Here is a 19,732-nt window from a genome sequence, read left to right on the forward strand (position 1 = left end):
TGGGGGAGGAGGGGGCTGCCTGCTGGTGTCTGGCCTGGCCCCCGGTTCGGAGGTGAGGCAGGCGCTGGGCAGCTGAATAATTAACAGGCCCGCGTGCCCAGTTGCTTTGTGGTATTAAAAACGAATTGCGATCAGCCCCGCTTGTCATCTCTACCGGCGCCAACGTCACGTCTATTGATCCGTCACCCGGGGCCACCATTTATCTTGCTGCGGCGGTTCCCATAAAGCCTCGTTTGTCTTGGGCACAGACCGGGTGCTTCCTTTTTAACCCTGCGCAGCCTGGGTACTGGGCACCCTCCCCCGCCCTGCCTGTGGGGGGAGCCTTTCCTGGGGGATGCAGTGGAGGTGGGAGGGGCAGGAAGGCTGGGGGGGGGCACCTGGCCATGGCCTTGGTGGCTGGGATGGGGGTCAGCAGGGCTGCAGCGCCCACGGGCGGGGATGGGGGGGGCATTGCGTGCAGCTCAGTGATGTGGTCCCTGGAACGTGACGACTGCTGAACCGGCTCCTGGCTAGTGAGAGTCAGTAGCCAGCCAGTCTTGCAGGGTGCTGCCTGGGGGGGGGGCGGGGGGGGGCATGATGGACCCTTGTTCGTATGATGAGGCAGCTCACCCTGCCCCATTGTAAAAGAACCCAACTCTCTGCTCTCCCTAGCTCCTACCCCCAGCCCTGAGGGGGCAGAACCAGACCTGTGGCTGGGGCAGGCTGGCTGGGGGTCTGCCCCCCCCCCCTCAGATCTGTTGCGCTGGGTGGGGCAGATGTGGGGCACTGCTGGAACTTGGCATCCAGCCCCTCCATCCTCCCGAGCCAGCAACCTCTCCACCTCCCCTCCCACGAGTGGCGCGGGCCTGGCCATGGGCTGACCCTGACTTCACACTGCTGGAGAAGGGGGTTGGGGCTGCATCAGGCCAGCCAGGTTCTGACCATCTCAGGTCAACGGGGAAACTGAGGCACTGAGCCACCACCTTCCCCAAGGGACTTGTCTGCAGCTGCGAGGGGGTGTCAACATGGAGACGGGGCCCTGGGACCGCTGTAGCTGTTCTGTTCATTCCGCCCCTCCCATGGGACAGCTGCCTCGTCACCCCCTCCCAGGCCAGGGCATTCCCAATGCTCCCCCGTACACAGCCCCCCCCCAATCCTCCCCTCCTCACACCCCTGCCCCCAGCCCCCCCAACACACTCCCACCCCCCAGAGTGTGGCCCGGCGGCCCCCATGGGGGGGGAAGCCCTGCCCTGCGAGGGATCGGACACCGGCAACGTTTCATATATTTATTCGTAAGCCAAGTTATCGATAGAAAAGATCCATACTAAAAGGCCTTTACATCGTCTGCTGTTCAGAAAACCGTTGTGTTTCCCCTTTTTTTGTGGTCGTTTTTAGTGTTTACATTGAAAAAAACCTCCCAACCCCTCAGCGCGCACGGCCCTTTACACACGTACAGCGTAGTGCGGCCACGGGGAGGGGGCCAGCCGCTGGGGGTCCGGGGGGCGGTCTCGTGCTCTCCTCAGGAATCTGGGTTCCCCTGGGACCGCCAGGGAGAGCGGAGGATCCTGTCTCTGCTCTCTGAGGCTTGACACGTTCGGTCCTTTTCCTCCGGGGGGGGGGGACAGGCCAGCGCCTCCTGCCCCAGTGAGGGGCCTCTGACCCAAGGGGGCAGCAACCACAGACCGCAAAGTATTGCACGGGGGTGGGGCCGGGGGGGCACCTCAGAATACGTCAGCCCCTGTTGGGTCCCTGAGGCGACCGCCAGGCCCTGGAGCAATTTGGGGGCTCGGGGACAGCTGGTTCTTGGTGTGGTTGGGGGAGGGGGTGCCTGCGCAGTGGGGCTGTTCCCCTGAGCCACCACGGGCCACCCGCAGCCCAGCTGCCAGAGCAGGCGCTGGCCAGCACAGGGGCCTTCTCCGGGCATCCCTGTGGCTCCCAGCATGGCCCTGTGGGGGGACCCAGCGGGGGGGAGGGGGAGAGGTGCTTTGGTTTGTCTGCAGGAAGCCACCCACTTGCCCAGGCGACAGGATCCGAGCAGGGCACAAGACCCCACTCCTGGCTGGCTCAGCCCCACCCGTCCTGGGCACCTCCCTGGAATGCCCCAATCCCCTTGCCCGGGCAGCCCAGCAGGGGTCTGCCGAGCCCCCCTTGCCGGAGCTGCAGGCCGAGGGCACCCGGAAAGAGACATCCCAGCCCCTGCCCAGGGCATGGGGGCAGCCCTGACCCATGGGCAGTGCTGGGTCCGGCCAGGCCCCTGCACCCTTTCCTGCTGGGCGAGTTTGGTTTAATGGATTACGAGGATTCAGTAAAGAGGTTTGGGGCCGCCTGGACACAGCAGGGGAGCGGCTGCGGTGCTGTTGGGTTTTGCCTTGTCGGGCCCGCGCCCCCCCATCTGAACGCCTCCGTGCCCCCCCTGGAGCCCCACCCTTGTCCTTTAACCAGGGCGCTGGCGCGGCTGGGAGACGCCCGGCCCGGCCTCCTGCTTGTGCGCGGGGTGGGTGCATGCGGAGCAGCAGGTCTGTGCGTGTGGCGGCTGCATGCGTGGGCCCGCCTGGCGGCTGCGTGGGCCCGGCGGGCGCGTCTGGCTCCCGAGGGAAGCAGGCTGTGACGGTGGGATTTCGCCGAGCGTGGCTTGGCCTTGCTGCCCTAGAATAATATATATACTCTGTGTTCCCCGCCACAGGGCTCGTGGCCCTCGACAGCACGCCGGGGTCGCCAGCATCCGAATCCGAATAATATTACTACACCGAAGGCCCGAGGGAGCGCACCCTGGGCGGGGGCTATATTACAGTCTGGCCAGGCCGGCACCACCCTGTCGCGGGCTGAGCACGCCCGGGCCCTCCCTATGTACATAAATCCCCGGCTGTCCTTGTCGGGCTGAGGGCAAACAGTGCATTGCAACCCCTGTGGTCCGTCGGGTTCTCCGCTTTCCATAAAACTTCCCAGAAGAAATACAATATTTACACGAGAAATAAATAGAATAATACACCTGATTTCTGCTTTACCTGCTGGCAAACAGTCCGAGGTACTAGGGACAGTATGGCTTGAATTCAAATCGCTCCGCGCCTGCCAACGGGAAGGGGAGCTGCGTGCAGGGCTCCAGCGAGCCAGGCTGGCTCTACCCCGTGGCCGGGATCCGGGCCGCTGCTCCGCGGAAGCTGCCGCTGGGGGGTTTGCATAATTACCGGGCCCGGCTCCAACCAGCGGAGGTGACGCCTCCCGCGGCTAGCCCACCCAGAGAGGGGAGGCCAAAGGCCCCAGCGTGCCCAGTTCCCAGCGCCTTCCCTGCGGTGCCGGTGGGTGGCCGGTGGTGGGTGGTTCCGCCCCCGGCGGGGTCAGCACAGGATGGGGACGCCGTCGGCAGTCACCAGCCGGCCCGTGGTGGGGTCGTAGGTCCCTGCTAGGTAATAGAGGTCCTGCCGGTCCTGGTACTTCTTGCTCCGGGTCAGCTGCTCGTAGTGCTCACGCCCCACCACCTGGCACTTGTGAGAGATGGTCTGCACGTCGTTCTCGTCCTCGTGGCACGACTGGTACAGCGCGTTCTGCGGGCAGAGGCCGGGCCCCGGCACGTCAGCTCTGGCCGTGCTGCCCCAGCCCCTGCAGGCGTGGGGCCAGCCTGCTCTCAACGCAGCCTGCGGGTGCTCCCGCGAGGCTCGGGGAAGGGGCCCTCCGGCAACCCGTCTGGCCGCCCGGCGACTGCGTCTCGTGCCCCCTGCCCATCCTGCGCCCGTCGGCTCAGCACGTCCCATGCCTGGCCGCCCAGCAACTGTCTTCTGTTCCCTGCCCCAGCTCCAAGCCTGGCTGCCCAGCGCCCCCACACCCAGGCTCCAGGCCCCAGGCCCGGCCCCCCCCACACCCAGGCTCCAGGCCCGGCCCCCCTCCCCACACCCAGGCTCCAGGCCCGGCCCCCCCCCATGCCCAGGCTCCAGGCCCGGCCCCCTCCATGCCCAGGCTCCAGGCCCCACCCCTCCCATGCCCAGGCTCCGGGCCCGGCATCCCCATGCCCAGTACCCCCACGCCAAGGCTCTGGGCTCGGCCCCCCCCCCACACCCAGGCTCCAGGCCCCGCCCCCCCCCCATGCCCAGGCTCCGGGCCCGGCATCCCCACACCCAGTACCCCCATGCCCAGGCTCCAGGCCCGGCCCCCCCCCACACCCAGGCTCCAGGCCTGCCCCCCCCCATGCCCAGGCTCCAGGCCTGGCATCCCCATGCCCAGTACCCCCACGCCCAGGCTCTGGGCTCGGCTCCCCCCCACGCCCAGGCTCCGGGCTCGGCCCCCCCCCACGCCCAGACTCCGGGCCTGGCCCCTCACCTTGCCGTCGCTCTGCCGCTTGCCCAGCTTGGTCTCCTCGGGGTGGTAGAACCACTTCACCTTCACCACCATGTTGCTCCCCCACGACTCCCACATGCTCTCGATGCGGCCGATGTAGGGCAGGTGGGGCCGGCCGGCTGAGAGGAAGACGGCACAGTCGCCAATGCGCAGCGTCTCCTTGCCCCGCACGATGGCCTTGTAGAACAGCTTGCGGGCCTTGCCTTTCATGCCCCGTCTCTGCGAGGGGCAGACGCAGTCAGGGCCCAGCCCCCGGCCCCATGCTGGCCTCCCCGGCACGGGCAGGAGGCGCTAACAGCAGCCCGGCCGGCCTGGCAGGATTGGGGGGGGCTGTAGAGAGCCGGCTGCTCCAGGCCCCCTGCAGCCAGTCCATCGTGGGGGTGCCAGCCTGTTCCAGCAGCTCCCTGATGCAACACAGCCCTGTTCAGGGCGTGCCCGGCCCCTTGCCCAATGGCCCCCACTGGCACCGCTCTAGCAAGAAAGGGACGAGTCCACCAGCCCTGCCCCGAGGCTCCTCTGGGGGCGGGGCCAGAAGACCCAGGGGCGGGGCCAGATGTACAAGCGAGTGGGGCCAGATTACCCAGAGGTGTGGCGTACCTGGGGGTGGGGCCAAATGTACCCGGGGGTGTGGCTAGATATTTCCAGGGTGAAAGAGGCCAGATGTACTTGGGGAGAAGGTCAGAGACACGTGGGGGTGTGTCCAGATGTAGCTGGTGGCGGGCCCACACGTTCCCAGAGGCGGGGCCAGACGTACTTGGGGGCGGGGCCAGACGTACTTGGGGGCGGGGACAGACGTACTTGGGGGTGGAGCTAGAGGTAGGCAGGGTTGGGACCGCACATTCCCAAAGGCGGGGACAGACGTACTTGGGGGCGGGGCCAGACGTACTTGGGGGTGGAGCTAGAGGTAGGCAGGGTTGGGACCGCACATTCCCAAAGGCGGGGACAGACATGCTTGGGGGCGGGGACAGACGTACTTGGGGGCGGGGCCAGACGTACTTGGGGGTGGAGCTAGAGGTAGGCAGGGTTGGGACCGCACATTCCCAAAGGCGGGGACAGACGTGCTTGGGGGCGGGGACAGACGTACTTGGGGGCGGGGACAGACGTACTTGGGGGCGGGGCTAGAAGTACAGGGGCAGCGCTGGACACACCCAGAGTGGACAGGGCCAGATGCACTTGCGGGGGAAGACACCCGGGGGCGGGGCCTCCCGTACCCGGGGGCGGGGCCAGACCTACCTGGGTGGGGTTCCCCGACCACTTCCAGAGCTGCCGCGCTGGCAGGAAAGCGGAGATCTTTGGCCGATTTTCCACCGACGGCAGCCGCTGCCTCCGGGAGAACTCTTTGGCTTTGGAGAAGCTCAGGGCCTCCTTGCGCTTGAGCTTGGCCTTGGCGCTGGCGGCGGCGGCCTTGGCGAGGAAGCAGCGCTGGGAGGCGCTGCTCTTGGTGCGCAGGGCCTGGGACTGCGCCAGCAGGGTGGGCACGGGGTGGGTGAGGCAGGTCTGCAGCAGCAGGGCCGAGGCCTCCTCGTCGGAGCTGTAGGAGGAGTCCTCGTTGTCGGAGGAGCAGAGGCTGGAGGTGGAGCCGGAGCCGGAGGAGGAGGAGGTGGAGGAGCCGGAGGAGGAGGAGGAGACCGTGAGGCGCGTCAGGAAGCGCGAGGGCACGCTGGCGCCCAGCCCGCCGGCCTCCTCGTCCTCCTCGGAGTAGGAGCTGGGGCAGTCGCTGTCGCAGTTCAGGGCGTAGTCGGCCTGGCCCCCGTACTTGCGCAGAGCCAGCCCCATGGGCAGCTGGTGCAGGGGGGCCCGCCCCTTCCTGTCCTTGCCCACCAGAGCTGGGTGGGCGTAGCCGTGAGGGGGGAGGGGCCGCTCCAGCTTGGGCCCGAAGCCCTTCTCGCCCATCAGCAGGGCCTTGCAGTTCTTGTTCTTGGGGGAGGTCACGCCCTCGTGGTCCAGCTTGACCAGGTACTCGCTGCCCGGCTTCCTCCTGCCCCCCTTGCCGCCCTCCGCCTCCAGCCGCTCCGCCTTCTTGGCCCGCAGGAGCTTCTGGGCGCCGGGCAGCCCCAGGCCGGCGCCGGCGCCGAAGGAGGCGTAGGAGCTGGCGATCCGGCTGAAGGAGTCGGAGCCGAAGCCGTTGCCGAAGACGGGGGCGGCCACGCTGTGCACGGGGAAGAGGGCCTCCTTGGCCCGCGCTTTCTTGCTGCTGCCGTTGAGCGGGAAGAAGTTCTGCAGCACGGCTGGGTTCTTGCTGGCCGCCTTCCGCTTGGTCTGGGCCACCGCCGACCAGCTGAGCAGGGGGCTGCCCCGCCGGCCCAGGAAGTGATCGGCCGGCGGCAGTGCCTTGGCAGCCAGGCCCAGGGCGTCGGCTTTACCTGCTGGGGAGCGAAACAGCCGGGTCAGGGCAGGGGACGAAGGCGCTGGCTGGAGAGAGGCCTGACGCCGGGGGGGGGGGGGGGTGTGCGGCGCCCACGGTGCAGCTCTGCCAGCCCCGCCCTGGGATCCACCCTCCTGGCTCTGGCGGGGCCCCTCTCCCGACCTGCAGCTCCCTGCCGGGCCAGTCCCCTGCCAGGTGGACTTTTCCCTCCGGTGCTAGGGCCCCCTGGCCTGCGAATTCCCAGCCCTCGGCTCCGCCTACCGGCTTTCTCTTTGCTAGCGGCCTTCTTGCTGGTGCTCTTGGGCGGCTCGGGGCCGTCACGCCCGTCCGTGCACAGGCTGGGGGCCGCCTCGCTGGGAGGGGGGGCCTCGCTGGAGGACCGCTTTGTCCGACGGCAGGTGCTGGAGACCAGCAGGGCCGGGGAGGGCTCCGTGCCTGTAACCACAGCCAGCGTCAGGGCCGGGGAGACCTGCGCCTGCCGCCAACACGCGGCGTCCTGGCCCAGCCCCCGGCCGTGCGCGGTGAGTGCAGACCCCGCCCTCTCCCCCGGGCCCTGCTGGGCGGCTCACACTGGATCTGGTAGTCCGGGGGCAGCAGGCGGATGTTGGACACCGAGATGTGGCCCGTGTCCCCGTCATCGAACTCCACCACCACCGAGTCCAGGTCTTCCTCCTCCTCGTCGCTGGAGGGACCTGGGGGGACCTGCTGTCAGGGTGTGTGGGGGGGGAGCCCCAGCGCCACCTCCTCCCCCCTGGGCAGGGCCCCGGAGCGGCCGTGAACGGCGCCAGCATCCTGGCCCGACCCCCCCAAACGTCCCCTCCCCCCGGTACATGCACCCGCATCCTGGCCTGACCCCCCCAAACGTCCCCTCCCCCCGGCGCATGCACCCGCATCCCGGCCCGACCCCCACAAACGTCCCCTCCCCCCGGCGCATGCACCCGCATCCCGGCCCGACCCCCCCAAACGTCCCCTCCCGCCGGCGCATGAACCCGCATCCCGGCCCGACCCCCCCAAACGTCCCCTCCCCCCGGCGCATGCACCCGCATCCCGGCCCGACCCCCCCAAACGTCCCCTCCCCCCGGCGCATGAACCCGCATCCCGGCCCGACCCCCCCAAAGTCCCCTCCCCCCGGCGCATGCACTCGCATCCCGGCCCGACCCCCCCAAACGTCCCCTCCCCCCTGCGCATGAACCCGCATCCCGGCCCGACCCCCCCAAACGTCCCCTCCCCCCTGCGCATGAACCCGCATCCCGGCCCGACCCCCCCAAACGTCCCCTCCCCCCTGCGCATGCACCCACATCCCGGCCCGACCCCCCCAAACGTCCCCTCCCCCCTGCGCATGAACCCGCATCCCGGCCCGACCTTCCCAAACGTCCTCTCCCCCCGGCGCATGCACCCGCATCCTGGCCCGACCCCCCCAAACGTCCCCTCCCCCCGGCGCATGCACCCGCATCCCGGCCCGACCCCCCCAAACGTCCCCTCCCCCCGGCGCATGAACCCGCATCCCGGCCCGACCCCCCCAAAGTCCCCTCCCCCCGGCGCATGAACCCGCATCCCAGCCCGACCCCCCCAAACGTCCCCTCCCCCCGGCGCATGCACCCGCATCCCGGCCCGACCCCCACAAACGTCCCCTCCCCCCGGCGCATGCACCCGCATCCCGGCCCGACCCCCACAAACGTCCCCTCCCCCCGGCGCATGCACCCGCATCCCGGCCCGACCCCCCCAAACGTCCCCTCCCCCCTGCGCATGCACCCGCATCCTGGCCTGACCCCCCCAAATGTCCCCTCCCCCCTGCGCATGCACCCGCATCCCGGCCCGACCCCCCCAAACGTCCTCTCCCCCCGGCGCATGCACCCGCATCCTGGCCTGACCCCCCCAAACGTCCCCTCCCCCCGGCGCATGCACCCTCATCCCGGCCCGACCCCCCCAAAGTCCCCTCCCCCCGACGCATGCACCCACATCCCAGCCCAACCCCCCCAAACGTCCCTTCCCCCAGGGCATGCACCACATCCCACCTGCCCCGCCCCACGGCCCCAATCGCCCAAGCGTCCCCTCCTCCAGCCCATGCACCCGCATCCCGGCCTGCACCCTCTCCGCCCAGGCCCTGCGGCTCCCACCCTGCACGACGTTCCCTGGGTAGAGGCAGCGGGACTTCTGGCTCCAGTACGCGCAGACCCTGGCGCCCGGCGGGAGGTGGTGGCTGGTCTGGGGTCTGACGTCCAGCACCTGGAAGGAGACAGGAGCACGTGTCAGCGGGGATCTCCGCAGGGCCGGCCCACGGGGCAGGAAAAGGGGGCGCCTGTCCCCCCCTGGCAGGGGCTCTGCTGGGTGAGTCCGGCTGTACTCCAGCCCCACGCCCCCGGGCACCCCCAGTGGCACGGAAGATGTGTTCCCCTTCTGCCTGGGGCCCCGCGCTGCCGTCCTGGCCCGGCTCCCATCCCTGCGCTGGCCCCGGCACGCCGGGCGTGCTTGCCCGTGTTTGCCTTGGCCGGGCGCTCGCCAGCCCTCCCTTCCTGCCCGCGCTTTGAAGGCTGCCCTGCCCGCCCTGCCCAGCTGGCTGGGACCTTCCGATTGTCTGAGGCAGGGTGTTCCCCTCCCCAGGGCGCGGGGCCAAGCTGGCTGTTTACCCAAGGTGAGCAGCGCACTTACAGCTTCCTGCAGGAGCTGCTCCAGCGAGTAGATCCGCTGCCGGTTTCCTCTCTCCCCCTCGATCACCACGCTGTAGCTGCGCAGGGGACAAAGGGGTCAGGCCAGTGCCCCTGGGCTTCCGGAGTGCGCCCCGCCGGGGAGGGGGGGGGGATGTCCGGCCCCGCGGGCCCCGGAGCCCAGAGTGCAGCTCTGCTGGCGGGATTCGGCTGCAGGGACGGCCGGGGAGCCCAAGAGAGGGGGGCAGGGCCAAGGGCGGGGGGTGGGCTCCCTTTGCAGCCCAGGAGCCACGCCAAAGAGCGATCGCGCCCTTGGACTCTGCAGGGGAGAAGAGCCAACGGGGGCCCCGAGAAGGCAGCCCCTCCTGGCCGCTGGCAGGGGCAGTCTGTCCGTCTGCTCCTCCTGGGCCCCCCGGCCCCTTCCCTGCATGGCCCTTACATGTCCGGAGGCTGCAGGGTCTTGACGCTGCCGGCGTAGAGCAAGCTGTCCTCCTTGGGGATGAGCACGCGCAGGCCGTCCCGCAGGTCCTCCTTGTGGATGGTGCAGACGTGCGCTGGGGGAGAACACAGGGTGTGAGCCGCTGCCCCAGGGTCGCTCACACGCCGCGTGGCCCCTCCCGTGGCTTAGGGGGGTGGAGCGCGCGCGCTGGCTGCTAGGGGCTGGGCACGGGAAGCCGGCTCTGGTCAGCGGGCGCCGAAACGGGACGCGCGATGCCCCCCCCCCCCCGGGACCCTGTCCCACCCTGCTCCGAGGATCCCAGAGACGAGAGTGGATTGAGCCCCACAGCCCTGCTCTTAACCATGGGGAAACTGAGGCACGGCGTGGGGAAGCCACACAAAGCCAGGCAAGGACCCGGGAGTCCGGACGTGGGGGCCTTGGCCCCGACTCCTCTGCCCTGAGCCCTCCGAGCGGTGTGTCTTCATCCCATGCCCCAGGCAATGCCATCCCCCCCCCCACTAGGGGCCTGGCAGCCTGAGCTCACCGTGGGCTGTGCCCTGCCCTGCCCCCCGCCGTGGGCTCGCCTCCTCCTCCGAGAAGCTGCTGTTGTCGTCAAACTCAAAGTCGTCCTCCACGGCGAAGCTCTCGAGCAGCTTGCTGACCGCCCGCCCCTTGCACTGCGGGGACAGGGGCCGGGGCCGTGAGCAGCCAGGCCTGCGCGGTGCAGGGCCACCAGGGAGCCGCTCGGCCCAGGCCCCAGCCAAGTCGCCTGGGGGCTCGGCCAGGCCCTGAACCCGGGTCGCACCTGACAGCACCAGCGGGGAGGTGGCAGAGGTGGGGGAGGGGTTGCCACGGCGGGGGCTGGGCTGGCAGAGGTGGGGGAGGGGTTGCCGTGGCGGGGGCTGGGCTGGCAGAGGTGGGGGAGGGGTTGCCGCGGCGGGGGCTGGGCTGGCAGAGGTGGGGGAGGGGTTGCCGTGGCGGGGGCTGGGCTGGCAGTGGTGGGGAGGGGTTGCCGCGGCAGGGGCTGGGCTGGCAGAGGTGGGGGAGGGGTTGCCGAGGTGGGGGCTGGGCTGGCAGAGGTGGGGGAGGGGTTGCCGGGGCGGGGGCAGGGCTGCCTGGCTCATTTACCTGTTTGGTGGCCACCTTGCTCTTCACCTTGGCCAGCTTCTTGCCTTTGCTGAGGATGCTTTTGGCGTTCCTGGGCGAGAGGGCCAGGGCCAGCGCCCCGTTCTTCCGCTGCCAGGCAGGAGGCAGAGTTTACTGCCCAGCTGGCTCCTGCCCGCGCCTGGCCCGCACACCCTGGGGCTACAGCCCAGAGACCCCCAACCACCGCCACAGGCCCCTGCCCTGCACCGTGCAACGCCCCCCAACCCTGCTCACTCCCCCGCAGGAGCCCCTCACCCCTCCCAACTGCAGAGACCCCGCCCCCAGCACTCACCCCCAGGAGGCCCCCCCCCAGCACTGACCCACAGGAGGCCCCGCCCCCAGCACTCGCCCGTAGAAGGCCCCGCCCCCAGCACTCGCCCGTAGAAGGCCCCGCCCCCAGCACTCGCCCGTAGAAGGCCCCGCCCCCAGCACTCGCCCGTAGAAGGCCCCGCCCCCAGCACTCACCCGTAGAAGACCCCGCCCCCCAGCACTCGCCCGTAGAAGACCCCGCCCCCCAGCACTCGCCCATAGAAGACCCCGCCCCCAGCACTCGCCCATAGAAGACCCCGCCCCCAGCACTCGCCCGTAGAAGGCCCCGCCCCCCGGCACTCGCCCGTAGAAGGCCCCGCCCCCAGCACTCGCCCGTAGAAGGCCCCGCCCCCAGCACTCACCCGCAGAGCCGACTGCAGGACCTTGCTCTTGCGGGTGGCTTTCTTCAGACGCTCGCTGGAAATCTTCGCCCCGTCCTCCCTGGGTGCAAACTGCCTGGCGGTGCCGGGGAAGGGGCTGTCGCCAGGGGCCAGGCTGCCCGCGCTGGACTGCACCAGCTGCCGCAGGCTCTCCTTGGGCTTCCCCTTTAGCTTCTTCTTGGCGGCCCCCTCGCAGGCCCCCGTCTTCCTCCTGGCGGGCACCTTCTCCAGCTTCCCCGGGCCCGGCTCCACGTCGGGCTTGCCCGGGCGCCGTCTGATCTTGACTTCGCCCTCTGGGCTGGAGATTCGACAAGGCCCTGCAGGGCGAGAGGGGAGGGACGGGCGGCTTAGGCCAGGGGTCCCGGCGACTGCCAGCCTGTGCCCGCCCTGCCCCCCGAGCATGCCACGGAGCACAGGCCCAGCGCCGGCTCGCAAGCCAGCATCCTTGGGCACCCGCAAGGGACGCGGGGACTCCTGGACAGGTGTCCCCAGCCTGATGTGGCCCCCTCCACTAGGCGGTGACCCTGCTCCTGGCGCCCGGGGCGCTGCCCTGCTCTGACCCCCGTGTCCATGGGGGCAGCTGCCGAGCACAGCCCCTGCCTTCGCTGCGTATCTGCAGTGGTGTCCGCACGAGCCAAAGGCAGCTCCGCCTTCACGGGTCTGCGCCCGCGGCCCCCTGCGCCCGGCACCTGCCGACCCCCGGTACCCGCGGCCTGCCTTTCCCGTTACCTAGCAACCCCTGCCTTTCCTTTTTCTTCTTCGCCTTCTGATTGGCCTCCATCTTCACCACCGAGGACGGGGAGGGCCCGACCACGGCGGGGGGCGCCGAGGGGGGCAGGGTCTCGTCAGGCGACAGGGCGGCGCTGTCCTCACTCTCGGAGTCTGCGTCTGCAGGGGGAGAGAGGGGCAGGAGGGATTGCAGGGGTGGGCACTGAGCAAGGGGCCTGTCTCTACCCAGCCCCCCTCTCCGCTGTGCCCAGGCTGCCCTGCCTGGCCCTGGAAGCCTGGGTACATCCTGAGGGCAGGACATGGGGAGAGGCCTGGGGCCCAGGGAGCTCCAGCCACAGCATCCATGGGGCCTGCGGCAATCTCCTCTACTGCCCCAGGCACGGGTCCCACAGCAACCCCCCGCTGCAGGCCCTGCCCCGGCTTCGCCCTCTTGTCTGAAGCCCCTGCCCTGAGCGTGAGCCGGGGGATTACCGGGGGGCCTGGCATGGGGCGGCTCCCCTCTGGTACTCACCGCGGCGGTGGGAGTCGGAGCGACTCGGCAGCCTGGTCCACCCCGCCTCACCGCCCATCCTGCTGTGCTCCGCTTCCCGGCAGCTGTGGGCCGCAAGGCGCCACGGCCCCAGGGCGCTCCGGGTCCCACCGCCGCAGTGAAGCCGAGTGCAACGGGCCAGGAGAGGGCGGGGGAGTGTGTGTGTGTGTGTGTGTGTGCGGGGGGGGGGGACCCCTTCTGCTGCCCCACACCAGGCACCTCGGTAATCTCTGGGCCATGCTAGGCCCTGCCCAAACAACGGGTGAAGCAGCCACCAAAAGGGGGGCCTAGGAAGTCCTATGGAGGGGACAGTTCTGCCTGGGATCCCCTGGAAGGGTCGGGCGCAGGGCTGGGACCCCCCTTCTCTGGGTGGCCCCCCCAGACAGGAGCAGAGCCATGCTGGCCAGGGCGGGGGAGGTTTGCTGCAGCCAGGCACTGCTGGGGCCGGCACAAAGCCTTGGATTTCCTCCTCTTATCTGGCCTTCCCATGTCGCTGCCCCTTCACCCGGGGCCCAGGGAGGGCGCTCCCCAGAGAGGGCACCTCCTTCCCCTTCCCAGCGAGCACTTCCTGGCCCCGCTTCCTCCTGCCTGCATCCTGCCCCTCTCTTTGTTCTGCCGGACCAAAGGGCTCTTGGGCAGAGGAAGCCGAGGCTTTTTCCCACTCTTGTGTCAGGGCCTGGCGGGCCGATAACCCTGCCCGGCAGCGCTGGGTCGCCCCAGGGCCGCAGGAACCCGCCCGGCTTGGCTATTTTTACATTTGTAAAGTCCCACAGAACTTCCTCCGTCCGCCAGGTGGAGGCCTGCCCGCCCCTCCCCTAGCGCTCAGCGCCGTGCGTGCCCCCAGCCCCGGGGAGCTCCCTGCCCAGGGCCGGTGCTAAGCAATTAAAAAGCAAAAAAAAAAAAAATACCGGACAAAAAAGGTTGGGGAGTAACCAGGGAAACCTGGGGGGAGGGTTCGAGAGGTGGGGCCGAAATGCGGCTCTGGCAGCGGCCCCAGGCGAGCGCCCGGCTCACCCGCCCCTAAGACCGGCTCTGTCCCTGCCCCACACCCGAGAGCCTGCAGGGAGCGCTGTGGAGCGGGAACAACCCGCGGCAGCCGCCCTGTGTCGCTTCCCTCCCCGGGGGCCCGCCCGGAGCAGCGAGGGCCCCTCTGCAGCAGATGAGGGGGCGCAGCCCTAGAGCCGTGGCCCGGGCCCTCCCCCACTCCAGTACCTGCGCCGGCTGCCCCCGGGCTGGGCGTGGCTTTGAAGTGAGCCGGGTCCTGCGGCGGGTACTTGGGCGAGGCGGCGGCTTTGGCGCTCTTGGCCCTGGAGAGTTTCTTCTGGATCCGGCTGCCAGGGCTGGGCTCTTTCCTGCGGAAGGGGCTGATGCCCGCCGGGAGCCCTTTGCTCTTCACTTTCTGCTTCAGCTGCGAGACCTTGTGAGCCACCTTGGAGGCCAGTTTGCTCTGGGAGCTGCTCTTCTTGCACCGCACCTTGTCCTGCGCGGGCCGGAGACAGCACAGGCCTCAGCGGCCACCCGCCACCGCCCCCCGCCCGGCAGCCGCGGCTTCTCCTGCCCCGCAGTGCCGGAGGAGCTGGGCTTTCCAGCAGCGCTAGGACCCTGGCCCAGACAAAGGGAACAGGGCCGCCTGGAGACCCGGGGGCTCCACGCTTAGTGCCCCCCCAGCACCGCTCCGGAGCCACCTCTCGGGGGACCAGGCATTTGGTTTCCGATCAGGATGCTACAAATCCGGCCAGGGGCGCAGCAGGGCTAAGCCGGGCTCCCTGCCTGCTGCCCACCGGGCTCCCGGAAGCATCGGCTTGTTCCCCCTCCGGCTCCACACGCTGCCCCCACCTCACGCGCCGGCTCTGCAGCGCCCATTGGCTGGGAACGGTGGCCAATGGGAGCTGCGGGTGGCGCCGGCGGACGGGCAGAGCGCAGAGGCCACCTGGCCATGCCTGTGTAGGAGCCGAAGGAGGGACGTACCGCTGCCTCTGGGAGCTGCTCGACGTAAGCACCACCCGGAGCCGGCATCTGAGTCCCCCCCCACCCTCTGAACCCCTCGGCCACACCTCACACCCCCATCCCAACCCCCTGCCCCACCCCAGAGCCTCCTCCCAAACCCACTCCAGAGCCTGCACCCCCAGCCCAGAGCCTGCACCCCAAAACCCCCAGCTCTGGCCCCAGCCCATAGCCCAAACCCCCTGAGCCTGCCCGTGAGTGAGGTGCCAGGCTCTGGGCTGGGCTTTGCCCCCAGATGGGGCTCGGCACCAGTTCATTGCTCTGCTCCCTGAGCTGGCCGGGGGGCCATTCCCAGGGCCGGCGGCCGGCAGCGGGCACTCACCTGGGCGCCCTTCAGGCTGCTGTAGGCTGCCTCGGCCATCCTGCTCCGCTTCTTCTTGGGCTCCCCCTCGCTCCGCAGCTCCGCGCACAGCAGGGACAGGCTGGTCTTCACGGCCCTGCGAGCAGGGACAACGGCCTCAGGGCACCGGGCATGCAGAGCCGCTGGGACGTGGCCTTGTTCCAGACACCCGCCCAACCCAGCCAGGAACCAGCCCTCCTGCCCCGCCCTACCCAGCCAGGAACCTGCCCCCTTTGCCCTGCCAGGAACCTGCCCTCCTGCCCCGCTTCACCGGGCCAGGAACCCGCCCCCTCTGCCCTGCCAGGACCCTGCCCTCCTGCCCCGCCTCTTGCCCCACCCCACTGAGCCAGGAACCCACCCCTTCTGCCCTGCCAGGAACCTGCCCTCCTGCCCCGCTCCTGCCCCGCCCCACCGGGCCAGGAACCCGCCCCCTCTGCCCTGCCAGGAACCTGCCCTCCTGCCCCGCCTCCAGCCCCGGCCCGCCAGGCACCCACCGTGCCTCCAGCCCCACCTTGCTGGGAGCCCTGTCCTGCTGGCCCAGGAACGGTAGCCCCCCGCCAGCCCAATATCAGCCCCGCCCCCCAGGACCCGTGTCTCTGCAGAATGGGCAGAGCCCCCCCCCCCCCCCAGGCCCCTCAGCAAAGCACTGACCCAGGAGCGCCCCCAGCTCCCCACGGCCACTGAGCCCGGAGCCCTGGGCAGCACCTTGAACTACCCCAGCACTAGGCAGCTGAGGGGGGTGGGGGGTTTACATCTCCCCCACTCCAGCCCCTTTGCCCAGAGCCACATTCTAGGGAGCTAGGGCCCAGGGCACGCAGCTAGAGATGGGCCAGGCCTGTGCTGAGCACAGAACCAGAGCGACTCCAAAGTCCCGCCCTGGCCTGCCGGCTGAACAGGGCGCTGGGTTCTTGTCCCACCGAGGTAACAGGCGCCTAGTCCCCGGGTCGCCCCGTGCCTCAGTTTCCCACTGCATCGAATGGGGCCTTTGAAACGGCAACGTGTTACCTTCAGCTGCCCCGGCCCCGCCCGCTTCCTTCCCTGGCAGGTGTATTATCGGGGGGATGGGCTGCATGGGGATCCCCCCGCCACACAATGCAGGCTGCAGCTGGGGCGGCCGTATCCACCCCCCCTCCCCACCCTGCATCTGCTCCTCCGCGGGGCGCTGGGGAGGGGGCGTCCTCTCCCTGGCACATTCCTGGGCTTCTCGCGCCTCCCTGGCACATTCCTCCGAGAGCGGGAGGCGGGGGGGGGAGGGGGGCGCTTCACGGACAATCGCCCCTTTCACCAAACACGAATTGCCGTCCCCAGCTGTCAGGGCGCTTTCTGGGCACGGGGCTGGCAGGGCGCCGGCCGTTCTCACGTGGGGCTGGCCTGGCTCACGGGGGGGGGGGAAGGGGAGGACCCCCCCCCCCGACTGAGGGAGCGGCACAGGTGCTGCCCTCCCCCCCCCGCCCGGGCTGGGGGCTTTTCTTACTGGCTAATTGCCAGAGTCGTTAGAGTGCGTGAAACCAGGCATGGCCGGGGAGCAGCAGCTGGGCACAAGCTGGGGGGGAGGGGGGCCGGGAGGCAGTTCACAAACGGAGCCAGTTCCGGGGAGCGGCACGCACAGACCCCCCCTGCCCCTCCCCCACCTGTCCCCACTGCGCAATCAGCCTGGGCCCCCACCTTTTGACCTGCTGCCCAGCGTCTGCGGCTCTGCCGGGGGGGGGGGGGGGGGGAAGCCCCGGCTAAGCACAGGGAATTGTTCACAGGGGAGGAACAGGCCTGGGGCCCATGAGCCACCCCGGAAGGGATGGGGCCGTGAGGAGGTTCCCCGGCCCGAGGCCGTGGCTCTGCTCCGGGCTTTGGGAGGCGTCTGCGCAGCCGGCTCCGGGGGAGCTGGAGGAGGCAGGAATGTCTGTGATAGGACGAGGGCCAAAGGGCCGGAGCCGCAGCTGCTGGAGGAATTCGCGCGCCGGGCTGTGGCCAGGCTCCCAGACGGGGTGCACAGGGAGGGGCAGATTCCCCAGGGCGCCAGGCTGTGCGCAGCGCATGTGCCGGGGCGTGCCAGTGAGAAGACGCACGTGTGCACGGGGTCACGAGCAGCGTGCGAGCCGGTGGGCTGTCGCCACGATGGGCCCAGAGCACACGGGTGTGCAGCCCCCAGAAAGGCCGGGCGTGAGTGCGCAAACTGGGGTGCGTGTGTGTGAGGCTCTGTACAACAGGAGCCAAGGAAAGCGCTGGGTGATGGTGCCTGTGTGTGTGCACTGACGCACACCGTGTCCCTGTGAGGATGAACGTGTGAATGCGCGTGCACGGGAAAGCATGTGCGTGAGCAGGCGTGTGCACGAGTGTGCCTGGGAGAGCGCACGTGCTTGTGCGTGCACACGGGTGGCAGGAACAGGTCTGGGTGCGAGCCCTGCCTGGGGAAACGGCCCGGCCCCACATGGCGGCTGTCTCGGCAACGCCAGGAAAGCAGGCAGGCCAGAGACTCAGGCCTTGCGCCAGGGGAGGGATGTGGCCAGATCTGGAGCTGGGAAGGAATTCCAGTCCCCTGGCCTGGGTCCCACCCAGGCGTTTGCTGCCCCCTTCCCCACAGCCCGGGTAGCCCTGGCCCGGTGTCTGGGGCAAGGGTGGGCATGCCCTTTGCCCCAGCCGCTAGAGGAGACAGACCTCGGTGGGGCTGGCAGCCGGGGCGCCATGGGGCACGCTGGCGATGCCCACGGCGCAGCGTGCGGTGTCTGACCAGGACCCTCCTCCCAGCAAGCTAGTCGCGGGCTGGTTTCCCAAGAGCTACTGGAAGCTGCAGAGCTCTGAGGAGGGGCGACCGGGGGGCAGAGGGCGGATTTCTCCTCTTTCCCCTGGACTGGGGGAAAGGCGCAAACCCAATTGCCCAAATAACCCAGGAGAATTCCCATCAGCCATATGGTCGAGCCATGTTGCAACCCTAAGCCAACACGAACGGCTTTTTTTCTGTAACTCTAACCTTCACTCCATTTGCTAATGTTTTGTGACATAAAACCTCGAGATTAATTTTTTTCCTCTGTCTTAATTGAAGGAACCATTTAGTACAGATTTAACTATTATTACCAAATCATCAGGATTGATGCTCTGCGCGCACACACTCCAATCATGTTTGGACTAGCTCGGAGGATTTATGCAAATGGGCCTGCCGGGAGAGGCAATTTGTAGCCGAGAAGGACAATTATACAGGGCCCGGGAGTGCGGGAATGACTGTGCCGGGCGGCTAATGGATAATAATAAAGCGCCAGCAGCAATGAACAGCGCTGCAGCGTGACCAATGACTTTATACAGCGCAGATAAAGAGGCTTTTATGCAACGCTGCCTTCCCCGTCCAAGGGGGGGGCTCCCCGGGACTGTGCCGGCAAGTCGGGTCCGCTGCGCTGGGCGACGGGGCGGGAGGGAGCACAAGGCGCGCAGCGGAACGGGGGGAACCGGCCGTGCCGCCGGCCCCACGGGGAGCCTGACGCGCCCGGCCAATGGCCCGTCATCTGGGGCAGAGGCGCTGCGAGGCAAGGGAGACGCAGGCAGCCGACTGAGGGCACCGGGCCGAGGCCCTGGCACCCCCAGGGCAGTGCCAGCGCTCGGCTGCTGCCCACCACGGAGCTGGGGGTCTGGCAGCCGGAGCTTCTCAGACCTGGTGCTGAGACAGCCAAGCGGGGGTGTCCCGCCGGGGGTGGGAACGAGCCCCCCCGCTCTCCCAAGCCACCGGGCAATGTACCCAGCACCCCCCTGGCATCAGCGCCTGGGGCTTCCTCAGCCACGCCACCCCCAGCAGCCGGCGTAGCCCACAACCCCGCAGCCTCACTCACTTGACTTTCCGGCCGTCCGCCCTGCTGAGCGCATTGCTGGGCCGCAGGGCGCCGAGCGTGCTGGAGTGCTTCCGTTTCCTCGGCCGCCCTGGGCCGCGCCGCGCCGGGCTCCGCGAGCTCTCGTCGTGCCTGCGGGCAGCAGCCAAAACCCACAGTGAGGCCAGGAGGCCCCCGCTCTGGAACTCGCCCCCCCCCCCCCCCCCCCCCGCAGTCTGCACCGGGCTCAGCCTGGGCTCGAGTGTCCAACGCAGGCTGAGAACGGCTGCAAACTCGTCACACACCGGTGACCTCACTGCCCCACTGCTATTCCGGGTTCTGCCTAGGGAGGGTGCTCCGACACCTCCTGGGACACAGCAGAGGCCTCGGGGGACCCCTCTTCTCTCCTCCCCGATACCCCATCCCTCCCCGCTCCCTGCAGCTGCTGCGGGAGGCGCCGGGCTCCGAGGCGGGTGTCGGGGGGCACGTACTCGTGGTCGTGCCGGCGCTGCAGTTTCACCAGCTCTCGTTGCTTCTCCTTGTAGCGACGCTGCAGCTCCGCCAGCCGCACCCTCATCTCCACCTCCTGCGTGTCCAGCTGCTCGATGGCGGCCTTCAGGGGGCAGACCTGGGGGGCAGGCCCGGCGTCAGCAGGGGAAGGAGAGCCAAGGGCCTGCCCGCCCAGCTCCCTTCGCTGGCACCGCCAGCCTGGCACCTCTCCTGTGCCTGAACCGGCCCGTGGAGCCCCGC

The 19,732-nt window shown here is 69.4% G+C and overlaps 2 protein-coding genes across 2 annotated transcripts in view; both read right to left on the reverse strand.

The window, feature by feature from the left end:
• Nucleotides 1–1,251: 1,251 nt before the first annotated feature.
• The window catches only part of LOC112543643 (BAH and coiled-coil domain-containing protein 1), an 86,043-nt gene continuing 67,562 nt past the window's right edge, over nt 1,252–19,732 (reverse strand). Inside the window, 16 exon segments of the mRNA XM_075904061.1 lie at nt 1,252–3,521; nt 4,291–4,527; nt 5,542–6,671; nt 6,935–7,108; nt 7,243–7,365; nt 8,791–8,899; nt 9,323–9,398; nt 9,758–9,872; nt 10,302–10,434; nt 10,886–10,993; nt 11,575–11,909; nt 12,322–12,480; nt 14,063–14,330; nt 15,177–15,291; nt 19,007–19,135; nt 19,474–19,610. Coding sequence (XP_075760176.1) covers nt 3,315–3,521; nt 4,291–4,527; nt 5,542–6,671; nt 6,935–7,108; nt 7,243–7,365; nt 8,791–8,899; nt 9,323–9,398; nt 9,758–9,872; nt 10,302–10,434; nt 10,886–10,993; nt 11,575–11,909; nt 12,322–12,480; nt 14,063–14,330; nt 15,177–15,291; nt 19,007–19,135; nt 19,474–19,610 — 3,555 coding nt within the window. The 3' untranslated portion in view covers nt 1,252–3,314.
• Nucleotides 15,305–19,000, reverse strand: LOC142819138 (uncharacterized). The gene is made up of 2 exons (XM_075904063.1): nt 15,644–19,000; nt 15,305–15,418 (listed from the first exon to the last, which is right to left on the reverse strand). The coding sequence occupies exon 1, from the start codon at nt 17,812–17,814 to the stop codon at nt 16,843–16,845; it is 972 nt and encodes a 323-aa protein (XP_075760178.1). The 5' UTR covers nt 17,815–19,000; the 3' UTR covers nt 15,305–15,418; nt 15,644–16,842.

The sequence above is a fragment of the Pelodiscus sinensis genome, chromosome 20, assembly GCF_049634645.1.
Source record: "Pelodiscus sinensis isolate JC-2024 chromosome 20, ASM4963464v1, whole genome shotgun sequence".
Classification (NCBI taxonomy): domain Eukaryota; kingdom Metazoa; phylum Chordata; order Testudines; family Trionychidae; genus Pelodiscus; species Pelodiscus sinensis.